At 40.3% G+C, this 14209-nt stretch overlaps 2 pseudogenes and 1 gene segment (V, D, J or C); all 3 read right to left on the bottom strand.

Moving 5' to 3' along the window:
• Nucleotides 1-464: 464 nt before the first annotated feature.
• Nucleotides 465-1198, bottom strand: LOC136695687 (immunoglobulin kappa variable 4-1-like; annotated as a pseudogene).
• Nucleotides 1199-7018: 5820 nt separating this feature from the next.
• LOC136695509 (immunoglobulin kappa variable 4-1-like) lies at nucleotides 7019-7752 on the bottom strand (annotated as a pseudogene).
• A 5005-nt stretch (nucleotides 7753-12757) lies between these two features.
• On the bottom strand, nucleotides 12758-13511 carry LOC136694169 (immunoglobulin kappa variable 4-1-like). The segment is given in 2 exon segments: nucleotides 12758-13083; nucleotides 13463-13511. Coding segments are annotated over 2 exon segments (375 nt in total).
• Between the last annotated feature and the right edge of the window lie 698 nt (nucleotides 13512-14209).

The raw sequence follows: 14209 nt of genomic DNA on the forward strand, positions 1-14209 counted from the left end.
TGTGTGTCTCTCCTCCACAGAGTGTGTTATTGTGTGTGGAGGTGTGTGTTAGTGAGGTGTGTGTCTCTCCTCCACAGAGTGTGTTATTGTGTGTGGAGGTGTGTGTTAGTGAGGTGTGTGTCTCTCCTCCACAGAGTGTGTTATTGTGTGTGAAGGTGTGTGTTAGTGAGGTGTGTGTCTCTCCTCCACAGAGTGTGTTATTGTGTGTGGAGGTGTGTGTTAGTGAGGTGTGTGTCTCTCCTCCACAGAGTGTGTTATTGTGTGTGGAGGTGTGTGTTAGTGAGGTGTGTGTCTCTCCTCCACAGAGTGTGTTATTGTGTGTGGAGGTGTGTGTTAGTGAGGTGTGTGTCTCTCCTCCACAGAGTGTGTTATTGTGTGTATCATCCTCCCCCTCAGCACCTGCAGTAGGGTGCAGCTGCAGCAGTGCAGTCTCTGACTGAGGGAGGTTTTTGTACGACTCTATTTCACTGTGTGAACACATCTGTGCTACTGATGTAATGGTAACTCTGACAGTAATAATCTCCTGCATCTTCAGTCTGGACGTTACTGATGGTCAGAGTGAAGTCAGATCCAGATCCACTGCCACTGAAACGATCTGAAATACCTGACGGTCTAGTGTTAGCCCTGTAGATCAGGAGTTTAGGAGCTTCCCCAGGTTTCTGCTGATACCAATGTAATCCTTCTTTTCCATTACTCCAGCGATGCACGGCAGGGCTGGTTCTACAGTTGATGGTGACTGATTGTCCTGTAGAAACAGTTTTAACTGAAGGAGTCTGAGTCACAGTCACCTGACCACTGGATCCTAAAGGAAAGCGTAAATATAAATAGTATAAATGAGTTAATATGAATAAATACACTTAGAAAACTGTAAATAAAATGTTTTTTTAAATGTTAAAATATACTTGTCAAATTATTCAAAATGTGCTCAGGTGTTTTAATTAATTAATGATTTATATGATTGTTATTATTATTACTATTTATTTTGCTTGTATTTATTTAACTTTATATGTACATGTGTTCACTGTAACTGCAAATCATAAGATTTAAATACAATTACGTGTTTTATATCAGAAACAAATATCCATAAAGAAAATCAGTTATGTTACCTCTCGTCCAGAGCGCCAGTGTCCAGATGAAGATGGAGACCAAAGTCATGGTTGCTGTGGGTGAAGTTTGTGGGGCAGCAGCTCTCAGTCATGAAGTGTTAAACTCACAGGACTATAAACACTAGCAGAGCACTGAAGCATGGGCTCATGATGCAAAGTGGACCCTCTCTATGGAAATCATCTTTCTAACAACACTGAGGAAAGATCATCATATTTATTTTGGTGAAGGAAACTATGATAACAATAAGAATATTTGGTAAAACTTGTTTTAAGGTCTGCTTCTTAACAGTCTATTAGCAAGCAGTTTATTAATGATTAATAAGCAGTTAATAGTCACAATTAGCATATTATATGAGAGATAATTTACAAACATTATAAAGGTATTTATACAATGTGTTGAATACTTTTAATTTAACAGACATTCAGAGTAATCACTTTATTACAGTTATAGTTTTTAAGCAGCAAGGAATGTTCACTATTATTGTAGATATCAAGGAGCACTGTGTGTTTACAGTTTCTTTTACCTTCATGGTGTAACATTTCACTGGATATTGGACTGAAAGTCTTTATTTAGCAATTGTAAAACTAAAGTAGAATGTACACATTCTCTATTACAAGTATTTAATGTTGTGGAAGTAGTTCATAATGAGTAGCATATATTAATAAAGTATTTATTAAGGAACCTGCAGGACCATATCTACAGTGTTACTAATTCACCCTTTATAACTACAGACGTACCCTTAGGAAGTGCTTATTAATGCTAGAATTCATAACAAAAATGCAGTGATGAAGTTCCATCCTGACCTGCTCTTTGTAAATGTATTACTGGTTTATAGTGACTTCTGATCAACAGGACGCCTGAATATACACTAATCCTACCATGTACAAGTACGGCAGATGAGTTCATTTACCAGCAATGACTACCGCATTAGACCAGTCTGGATTTAAATATTTTAACCTGTTTATATTGTAGGATCAGCATTTCATATCCAGACAGTTGAGGTCTGCTTTGAACTGAATTACAGCATAAATGTTTAGGACATTATAATAATAATATAATATATAAACAGTTAATAACCTATTTAAGCAATCTTAAAATACATTAAATAAACACATAGCATTTTACAAATGTGTAAGTGCTTACAACAGATGTGTTACTCTTGGTTTTGGTTATTTCTTTGTCATTAGTGAGTTACCTGCTTGTTAAATGTTAATTAACTGTTAAGAAGCGAACCTTAGAAATAGTGTTACCAAATCTTGTAGCCCGTAAGAACCCATGGTGACAAATGTGTCACAAACACTTAATGAGGTCTGGAAAATTCCCTACACAGCTTTATCCTTCACTTTAAATCATGACGTCCCTAAGTGACATTTACTGAGCATCCTGAATGCAGTCATGTGACAGTGTGTGAATTTGTGTTTGTTTGACCTCATTTATAGAATGACGGTGTGACTGGTGAATACATAGAAATGCTTATTTTAAAAACATACCTGTGTTTATAAAAGGTGTGTTCCAAACCTTTTAACATTTGAACTGCTTTAGTCACCTGTCCTGTGTTACATACTGTACGACCCGCTCGGATCACTTTTCAGGGACAAAATGTGAAAATACAAGTTTAGAAAATGGTTGCTGTGATGTTTGTTATGTTGCGATTCCAACCCAAAATTAATTACAAATTACAGAAAGAAATGTTAAAAAAATGTTCTATGTTGTTTCTTTGGCCTGTTTTATATTTCTCACAATTTGACTTTATGGTGAACTGGGTCTGGGCTGTTATGAGTTAAACTATAATGCATGTCTAATCACCCAACACTGACTCTACAATCCAGCTTTACATTTAATACAAAAGCCTGCTCTAAACACAGCTCACTTCACTCTTTACACAAACTATTTCTGAACTATAACACAATATTAATGGATTCTGCAGCTGTTAATAATGGAAAACACTCCCACACTGTAGAAGCTACAGATTCTTAGAGCAGTTCTGTCTCCATCTGGACATTGAGTCTTCCCTTCCCAATGCGCTGAACAAATTCTACGCATGGTTTGAGGTGCAGAACGACACAATGCTGAGGAAGACCACCCCTCCTCCCAATGAAGAGTTAATGTGAGGAAAACTCTATGTAAAATGAACCCAGGAAAAGCTGCTGGAGCAGACTACATTCATGGCTGAGTGTTCAGAGGATGTGCAGACCAGCTAACATATCATCACTGACATCTTCAACACCTCCCAGAGCAGCGCCATCATCCCAATGTGCTTCAAACCAACCACCATCATCCTCGTGTCAAAGATGTCTCCTGTGTCCTGCCTCAGTGAATACTGTCCCAATGCACTCACTCCCATCATCATGAAGTGTTCCAGATGATTGTCATGAGGCAATCCTCTAGCATCTAGCATTGTTGCACATGTTGCCCTCGTGCACTTTAGCCCTGTGTGAGATGTTCTGTGTTTGTCGGTCCTGGAGGAAAGTTGTGTTGTTTCACTGTGTACTGTAAACTGTGTCATTGGACTGATATTAAAATACATTTGACCTGAGTTGACTCATATGGCTCATGGTTTTACTGTTACATAAGTCTGAGAACCCTCAAGTCGGACAAGTTGACTAAATGAAGCTGAACATCTGGTGAAGGTGCTGCTCTATTCTGGGAGAAAGAGGACGACTCATGACTGTTCATGTAAATCTGAGTTTCACCTCACTGCTCTCTCTTTCTCTCTCTCTCTCTCTCTCTCTCTCTCTCTCTCTCTCTTTCTCTCTCTCTCTCTCTCTCTCTCTTTCTCTCTCTCTCTCTCTCTCTCTCTCTCTCTCTCTCTCTCTCTCTCTCTCTTACTGGTGTGTGTAAAATGCTGTGTAGAGTTCAGTTGTTTGGAGCTTGTTTCAGTTCCTTAGTGCTGATGAGAACTGTCACAGTGTCATAGTCCTAGTGTTTCATTTGTTAATTCATTGTTCAGCAGGTGGTGATCAAGTCTTTCGTGGGTGACACCACTGTGTTACAGCAATGTTACAGAATATGAAAAGCCTTCAGTATCCAAGATAAAGCTTAAAACAGCTCTGAGTGAATCTTAGAGAATAATCTGAGAGATGGGGTCAGATCAAATGTCTGTCCAAGACTGGCTCAGAGTGGGTAGAAATAACCAAACACAGATGAAGTGTCCTGTTGCTGTGTCAGAGTTTAGTTTAGAGATAACAGACATGGTTTTTAATTTTAGAACATGGTACTGCTGCTGTTAGGAGTTGAGAAGTTTATAGGAACAGATCATGTGTAAGGTCCATGATGAATGTATTAGTTTGCACTGATGTATTTCAGTCTCAGAGAAACACATCATAATGTAGCCACAAGCTGTGATTTACGGGCTCCTCACAGTCTGTGTGTAAATTGTGCTTACATATGCAAGTACAAGGCCTCATTCACCTTTGCAATGTTATTGGGTATTTTCTTATATGCAGCATTTCTGAGTGTGATCTCTATGTGGGTCCCTCCTTCAGCATTTGCTGAGAAGCAGAGAGTGGAGCAGAATAAATTGGAGGTTATTGTGAGTGTAAATCATGAATGTGAAACGAGTGGATCATACAAAGCAGTGATGCTGGAGTTTTAAATCACGGTGTCCACTCACTGTCCGCTTTGTTAAACACACACCTTGTTGGTCCACATTGGCGTTGTAAAGTCAGAGACAGTAGCTCATCTGCTGCTGCACAGTGTGTGTTGGTCATGCTCTAGTCCTTCATCAGTGGACACAAGATGCTGCTGGCTGGATGTTCTTGGTTGGTGGACTATTCTTATTCCAGCACTGACACTGCAGCATTTAAAACCTCCACCACCCAAATCATACATGCCCTGTGTGGGTACTGACCATTGATCATTGGGGTGAAAGAGAGCAATCAAAGTATGTAGATCAAGAGGTGGACTCCAGTGTATAACAATAGAACTACAAACTGCTCCTGTGGTCAGTGGAGCTGAGTTAATGAACGGTGAATGATTAAACAAGGAGGTCTTCATAATGATATAATGTTATGTTGTGGTCCTTTTTATCACTCAGTGTAGAGAGTGAGAGAAAGAGAGAGTGTCAGAGACCCACAGCAGAAATGGATCCTGACCAAGTACCTGGACAAGATAGGAGAGAGTGTGTGGTCACCGTGAGAGTGTAGAGGTGGAGACACAGATGCACTTCCTCCTTCAGGGTCAGACATTCAGAATAACAAGAGAACACTATACAGACAGACCTTCAGAAATTAGAAATAATCCTGGGAGATGGGCACACAGCCCCACTCACGCACACACAAACACACACACACACACACACACACAGTGTGTACAATGTGTGTGTTAGTGAGGTGTGTGTGTCTCTCCTCCACAGAGTGTGTTATTGTGTGTGGAGGTGTGTGTTAGTGAGGTGTGTTTCTCTCCTCTAAAGAGTGTGTTATTGTGTGTGGAGGTGTGTGTTAGTGAGGTGTGTATCTCCTCCACAGAGTGTGTTATTGTGTGTGGAGGTGTGTGTTAGTGAGGTGTGTGTGTCTCTCCTCCACAGGGTGTGTTATTGTGTGTGGAGGTGTGTGTTAGTGAGGTGTGTTTCTCTCCTCCACAGAGTGTGTTATTGTGTGTGGAGGTGTGTGTTAGTGAGGTGTGTGTCTCTCCTCCACAGAGTGTGTTATTGTGTGTGGAGGTGTGTGTTAGTGAGGTGTGTGTCTCTCCTCCACAGAGTGTGTTATTGTGTGTGGAGGTGTGTGTTAGTGAGGTGTGTTTCTCTCCTCCACAGAGTGTGTTATTGTGTGTGGAGGTGTGTGTTAGTGAGGTGTGTGTCTCTCCTCCACAGAGTGTGTTATTGTGTGTGGAGGCGTGTGTTAGTGAGGTGTGTGTCTCTCCTCCACAGAGTGTGTTATTGTGTGTGGAGGTGTGTGTTAGTGAGGTGTGTGTCTCTCCTCCACAGAGTGTGTTATTGTGTGTGGAGGTGTGTGTTAGTGAGGTGTGTGTCTCTCCTCCACAGAGTGTGTTATTGTGTGTGGAGGTGTGTGTTAGTGAGGTGTGTGTCTCTCCTCCACAGAGTGTGTTATTGTGTGTGGAGGTGTGTGTTAGTGAGGTGTGTGTCTCTCCTCCACAGAGTGTGTTATTGTGTGTGGAGGTGTGTGTTAGTGAGGTGTGTGTCTCTCCTCCACAGAGTGTGTTATTGTGTGTGGAGGTGTGTGTTACTGTGGTGTGTGTCTCTCCACAGAGTGTGTTATTGTGTGTGTGTGGAGGTGTGTGTTACTGAGGTGTGTGTCTGTCCTCCACAGAGTGTGTTATTGTGTGTGGAGGTGTGTGTTAGTGAGGTGTGTGTCTCCTCCACAGAGTGTGTTATTGTGTGTGGAGGTGTGTGTCTCTCCTCCACAGAGTGTGTTATTGTGTGTGTGGAGGTGTGTGTCTCTCCTCCACAGTGTGTGTTATTGTGTGTGTGGAGGTGTGTGTTAGTGAGGTGTGTGTCTCTCCTCCACAGAGTGTGTTATTGTGTGTGGAGGTGTGTGTTAGTGAGGTGTGTGTCTCTCCTCCACAGAGTGTGTTATTGTGTGTGGAGGTGTGTGTTAGTGAGGTGTGTGTCTCTCCTCCACAGAGTGTGTTATTGTGTGTGAAGGTGTGTGTTAGTGAGGTGTGTGTCTCTCCTCCACAGAGTGTGTTATTGTGTGTGGAGGTGTGTGTTAGTGAGGTGTGTGTCTCTCCTCCACAGAGTGTGTTATTGTGTGTGGAGGTGTGTGTTAGTGAGGTGTGTGTCTCTCCTCCACAGAGTGTGTTATTGTGTGTGGAGGTGTGTGTTAGTGAGGTGTGTGTCTCTCCTCCACAGAGTGTGTTATTGTGTGTATCATCCTCCCCCTCAGCACCTGCAGTAGGGTGCAGCTGCAGCAGTGCAGTCTCTGACTGAGGGAGGTTTTTGTACGACTCTATTTCACTGTGTGAACACATCTGTGCTACTGATGTAATGGTAACTCTGACAGTAATAATCTCCTGCATCTTCAGTCTGGACGTTACTGATGGTCAGAGTGAAGTCAGATCCAGATCCACTGCCACTGAAACGATCTGAAATACCTGACGGTCTAGTGTTAGCCCTGTAGATCAGGAGTTTAGGAGCTTCCCCAGGTTTCTGCTGATACCAATGTAATCCTTCTTTTCCATTACTCCAGCGATGCACGGCAGGGCTGGTTCTACAGTTGATGGTGACTGATTGTCCTGTAGAAACAGTTTTAACTGAAGGAGTCTGAGTCACAGTCACCTGACCACTGGATCCTAAAGGAAAGCGTAAATATAAATAGTATAAATGAGTTAATATGAATAAATACACTTAGAAAACTGTAAATAAAATGTTTTTTTAAATGTTAAAATATACTTGTCAAATTATTCAAAATGTGCTCAGGTGTTTTAATTAATTAATGATTTATATGATTGTTATTATTATTACTATTTATTTTGCTTGTATTTATTTAACTTTATATGTACATGTGTTCACTGTAACTGCAAATCATAAGATTTAAATACAATTACGTGTTTTATATCAGAAACAAATATCCATAAAGAAAATCAGTTATGTTACCTCTCGTCCAGAGCGCCAGTGTCCAGATGAAGATGGAGACCAAAGTCATGGTTGCTGTGGGTGAAGTTTGTGGGGCAGCAGCTCTCAGTCATGAAGTGTTAAACTCACAGGACTATAAACACTAGCAGAGCACTGAAGCATGGGTTCATGATGCAAAGTGGACCCTCTCTATGGAAATCATCTTTCTAACAACACTGAGGAAAGATCATCATATTTATTTTGATGAAGGAAACTATGATAACAATAAGAACATTTGGTAAAACTTGTTTTAAGGTCTGCTTCTTAACAGTCTATTAGCAAGCAGTTTATTAATGATTAATAAGCAGTTAATAGTCACAATTAGCATATTATATGAGAGATAATTTACAAACATTATAAAGGTATTTATACAATGTGTTGAATACTTTTAATTTAACAGACATTCAGAGTAATCACTTTATTACAGTTATAGTTTTTAAGCAGCAAGGAATGTTCACTATTATTGTAGATATCAAGGAGCACTGTGTGTTTACAGTTTCTTTTACCTTCATGGTGTAACATTTCACTGGATATTGGACTGAAAGTCTTTATTTAGCAATTGTAAAACTAAAGTAGAATGTACACATTCTCTATTACAAGTATTTAATGTTGTGGAAGTAGTTCATAATGAGTAGCATATATTAATAAAGTATTTATTAAGGAACCTGCAGGACCATATCTACAGTGTTACTAATTCACCCTTTATAACTACAGACGTACCCTTAGGAAGTGCTTATTAATGCTAGAATTCATAACAAAAATGCAGTGATGAAGTTCCATCCTGACCTGCTCTTTGTAAATGTATTACTGGTTTATAGTGACTTCTGATCAACAGGACGCCTGAATATACACTAATCCTACCATGTACAAGTACGGCAGATGAGTTCATTTACCAGCAATGACTACCGCATTAGACCAGTCTGGATTTAAATATTTTAACCTGTTTATATTGTAGGATCAGCATGTCATATCCAGACAGTTGAGGTCTGCTTTGAACTGAATTACAGCATAAATGTTTAGGACATTATAATAATAATATAATATATAAACAGTTAATAACCTATTTAAGCAATCTTAAAATACATTAAATAAACACATAGCATTTTACAAATGTGTAAGTGCTTACAACAGATGTGTTACTCTTGGTTTTGGTTATTTCTTTGTCATTAGTGAGTTACCTGCTTGTTAAATGTTAATTAACTGTTAAGAAGCGAACCTTAGAAATAGTGTTACCAAATCTTGTAGCCCGTAAGAACCCATGGTGACAAATGTGTCACAAACACTTAATGAGGTCTGGAAAATTCCCTACACAGCTTTATCCTTCACTTTAAATCATGACGTCCCTAAGTGACATTTACTGAGCATCCTGAATGCAGTCATGTGACAGTGTGTGAATTTGTTTTGGTTTGACCTCATTTATAGAATGACGGTGTGACTGGTGAATACATAGAAATGCTTATTTTAAAACATACCTGTGTTTATAAAAGGTGTGTTCCAAACCTTTTAACATTTGAACTGCTTTAGTCACCTGTCCTGTGTTACATACTGTACGACCCGCTCGGATCACTTTTCAGGACAAAATGTGAAAATACAAGTTTAGAAAATGGTTGCTGTGATGTTTGTTATGTTGCGATTCCAACCCAAAATTAATTACAATTACAGAAAGAATGTTAAAAAAAATGTTCTATGTTGTTTCTTTGGCCTGTTTTATATTTCTCACAATTTGACTTTATGGTGAACTGGGTCTGGGCTGTTATGAGTTAAACTATAATGCATGTCTAATCACCCAACACTGACTCTACAATCCAGCTTTACATTTAATACAAAAGCCTGCTCTAAACACAGCTCACTTCACTCTTTACACAAACTATTTCTGAACTATAACACAATATTAATGGATTCTGCAGCTGTTAATAATGGAAAACACTCCCACACTGTAGAAGCTACAGATTCTTAGAGCAGTTCTGTCTCCATCTGGACATTGAGTCTTCCCTTCCCAATGCGCTGAACAAATTCTACGCATGTTTGAGGTGCAGAACGACACAATGCTGAGGAAGACCACCCCTCCTCCCAATGAAGAGTTAATGTGAGGAAAACTCTATGTAAAATGAACCCAGGAAAAGCTGCTGAGCAGACTACATTCATGGCTGAGTGTTCAGAGGATGTGCAGACCAGCTAACATATCATCACTGACATCTTCAACACCTCCCAGAGCAGCGCCATCATCCCAATGTGCTTCAAACCAACCACCATCATCCTCGTGTCAAAGATGTCTCCTGTGTCCTGCCTCAGTGAATACTGTCCAATGCACTCACTCCCATCATCATGAAGTGTTCCAGATGATTGTCATGAGGCAATCCTCTAGCATCTAGCATTGTTGCACATGTTGCCCTCGTGCAACTTTAGCCCTGTGTGAGATGTTCTGTGTTTGTCGGTCCTGGAGGAAAGTTGTGTCGTTTCACTGTGTACTGTAAACTGTGTCATTGGACCTGAATATTAAAATACATTTGACCTGAGTTGACTCATATGGCTCATGGTTTTACTGTTACATAAGTCTGAGAACCCTCAAGTCGGACAAGTTGACTAAATGAAGCTGAACATCTGGTGAAGGTGCTGCTCTATTCTGGGAGAAAGAGGACGACTCATGACTGTTCATGTAAATCTGAGTTTCACCTCACTGCTCTCTCTTTCTCTCTCTCTCTCTCTCTCTCTCTCTCTCTCTCCATCTCTCTCTCTCTCTCTATCTCTCTCTCTTCTCTCATCTCTCTCTATCTCTCTCTCTCTCTCTCTTTCTCTCTCTCTCTCTCTCTCTCTCATCTCTCTCTCTCCTTCTCTCTCTCTCTCTCTCTCTCTCTCTCTTTACTGGTGTGTGTAAAATGCTGTGTAGAGTTCAGTTGTTTGGAGCTTGTTTCAGTTCCTTAGTGCTGATGAGAACTGTCACAGTGTCATAGTCCTAGTGTTTCATTTGTTAATCATTGTTCAGCAGGTGGTGATCAAGTCTTTCGTGGTGACACCACTGTGTTACAGCAATGTTACAGAATATGAAAAGCCTTCAGTATCCAAGATAAAGCTTAAAACAGCTCTGAGTGAATCTTAGAGAATAATCTGAGAGATGGGGTCAGATCAAAATGTCTGTCCAAGACTGGCTCAGAGTGGGTAGAAATAACCAAACACAGATGAAGTGTCCTGTTGCTGTGTCAGAGTTTAGTTTAGAGATAACAGACATGGTTTTTAATTTTAGAACATGGTACTGCTGCTGTTAGAGTTGAGAAGTTTATAGGAACAGATCATGTGTAAGGTCCAAGATGAATGTATTAGTTTGCACTCGATGTATTTCAGTCTCAGAGAAACACATCATAATGTAGCCCACAAGCTGTGATTTACGGGCTCCTCACAGTCTGTGTGTAAATTGTGCTTACATATGCAAGTACAAGGCCTCATTCACCTTTGCAATGTTATTGGGTATTTTCTTATATGCAGCATTTCTGAGTGTGATCTCTATGTGGGCCCCTCCTTCAGCATTTGCTGAGAAGCAGAGAGTGGAGCAGAATAAATTGGAGGTTATTGTGAGTGTGAATCATGAATGTGAAACGAGTGGATCATACAAAGCAGTGATGCTGGAGTTTTAAATCACGGTGTCCACTCACTGTCCGCTTTGTTAAACACACACCTTGTTGGTCCACATTGGCGTTGTAAAGTCAGAGACAGTAGCTCATCTGCTGCTGCACAGTGTGTGTTGGTCATGCTCTAGTCCTTCATCAGTGGACACAAGATGCTGCTGGCTGGATGTTCTTGGTTGGTGGACTATTCTTATTCCAGCACTGACACTGCAGCATTTAAAACCTCCACCACCCAAATCATACATGCCCTGTGTGGGTACTGACCATTGATCATTGGGGTGAAAGAGAGCAATCAAAGTATGTAGATCAAGAGGTGGACTCCAGTGTATAACAATAGAACTACAAACTGCTCCTGTGGTCAGTGGAGCTGAGTTAATGAACGGTGAATGATTAAACAAGGAGGTCTTCATAATGATATAATGTTATGTTGTGGTCCTTTTTATCACTCAGTGTAGAGAGTGAGAGAAAGAGAGAGTGTCAGAGACCCACAGCAGAAATGGATCCTGACCAAGTACCTGGACAAGATAGGAGAGAGTGTGTGGTCACCGTGAGAGTGTAGAGGTGGAGACACAGATGCACTTCCTCCTTCAGGGTCAGACATTCAGAATAACAAGAGAACACTATACAGACAGACCTTCAGAAATTAGAAATAATCCTGGGAGATGGGCACACAGCCCCACTCACGCACACACAAACACACACACACACACACACACACAGTGTGTACAATGTGTGTGTTAGTGAGGTGTGTGTGTCTCTCCTCCACAGAGTGTGTTATTGTGTGTGGAGGTGTGTGTTAGTGAGGTGTGTTTCTCTCCTCTAAAGAGTGTGTTATTGTGTGTGGAGGTGTGTGTTAGTGAGGTGTGTATCTCCTCCACAGAGTGTGTTATTGTGTGTGGAGGTGTGTGTTAGTGAGGTGTGTGTGTCTCTCCTCCACAGAGTGTGTTATTGTGTGTGTGGAGGTGTGTGTTAGTGAGGTGTGTGTGTCTCTCCTCCACAGAGTGTGTTATTGTGTGTGTGGAGGTGTGTGTTAGTGAGGTGTGTGTCTCTCCTCCACAGAGTGTGTTATTGTGTGTGGAGGTGTGTGTTAGTGAGGTGTGTATCTCCTCAACAGAGTGTGTTATTGTGTGTGGAGGTGTGTGTTAATGAGGTGTGTGTGTCTCTCCTCCACAGAGTGTGTTATTGTGTGTGTGGAGGTGTGTGTTAGTGAGGTGTGTGTCTCTCCTCCACAGAGTGTGTTATTGTGTGTGGAGGTGTGTGGTAGTGAGGTGTGTGTCTCTCCTCCACAGAGTGTGTTATTGTGTGTGGAGGTGTGTGTTAGTGAGGTGTGTGTCTCTCCTCCACAGAGTGTGTTATTGTGTGTATCATCCTCCCCCTCAGCACCTGCAGTAGGGTGCAGCTGTAGCAGTGCAGTCTCTGTGCAGTCTCTGACTGAGGGAGGTTTTTGTACGACTCTATTTCACTGTGTGAACACATTGCTACCACTGATCTCATGATAACTCTGACAGTAATAATCTCCTGCATCTTCAGTCTGGACGTTACTGATGGTGAGAGTGAAGTCAGATCCAGATCCACTGCCACTGAAACGATCTGAAATATCTGACGGTCTACTGTTAGCCCAGTAGATCAGGAGTTTAGGAGATTCTCCAGGTTTCTGCTGATACCAGGCCATACAGTCACCATTATAAACTCTGCTACTGGTTCTACAGTTGACGGTGACTGATTGTCCTGTAGAAACAGTTTTCACGTCTGGAGTCTGAGTAACAGTCACCTGACCATTGGATCCTTAATGAAAGAGTAAATAAAAATAGAATAAATAAATTATTATATTAATAATAATATTAATAATAATATTAATAATAATAATAATAATAATAATAATAATAATAATAATAATAAAGTATTTTTCAGGAACCCAAAGACGATAATTGGACAATAGCGATTAATTATATTTCCTTGTCGAATAATATGTACTCAGATGTACTTATTTTTATCACTACAAATTATTTGTATTTGTGTTCACTGTAATAAAATTGCAAGTTTTATATCAGACACAAACATAAATGTGTGTGAATGAAATGAAATGAAATCAAAAGACAGATTAAAATTACAACTATTATCCTCATATTAGACATATAATATCTCCAGAAAACATGTGTGTTACCTCTCGTCCAGAGCGCCAGTGTCCAGATGAAGATGGAGACCAAAGTCATGGTTGCTGTGGGTGAAGTTTGTGGGGCAGCAGCTCTCAGTCATGAAGTGTTAAACTCACAGGACTATAAACACTAGCAGAGCACTGAAGCATGGGCTCATGATGCAAAGTGGACCCTCTCTATGGAAATCATCTTTCTAACAACACTGAGGAAAGATCATCATATTTATTTGATATTGTTTGATCAAACATTTCTGCTCAGTGTGGAGTCTCATGTTTAAAATCCTAAACTCTAACTGTCTCTGCCTTTCATTTGAGGTTTTCTGCAGCTGCTACTGCGGCTCCATCTGTCTGGATCAGGGCTGGAGGACTTTTGAGTGGAGGAAACACAATGATAACAGTAAGAATCTTTTAAACTATTAATGAATGTTGAACAGTTTTCAACAGCAGCTCTAATTTTTACTGATTGAATTATTTATGAACACTTCTGATGAAAGTGAACATATAATCACCAACACAGAGAGTGGAGCATGTTTTTATTATTGTCATTAATTGGATCTGGTTTTAATATTAGTTGATATGATTGTATCTGTGATTGTAATTGGAATCTGAGATGAAAACATGTTTCTACATGTAGTTATATACTTTTATATCAAGTGTTTGTCTGTTGTGGAAATACAAAAGAACAAAGTGTGTCCTGGGTTTAGATATTTTAATGTTTATAAAATAATCCTTGTTGAGAATCTGTAGCTTCTACAG

This window comes from Hoplias malabaricus, chromosome 4 (genome assembly GCF_029633855.1).
Source record: "Hoplias malabaricus isolate fHopMal1 chromosome 4, fHopMal1.hap1, whole genome shotgun sequence".
Lineage (NCBI taxonomy): Eukaryota > Metazoa > Chordata > Actinopteri > Characiformes > Erythrinidae > Hoplias > Hoplias malabaricus.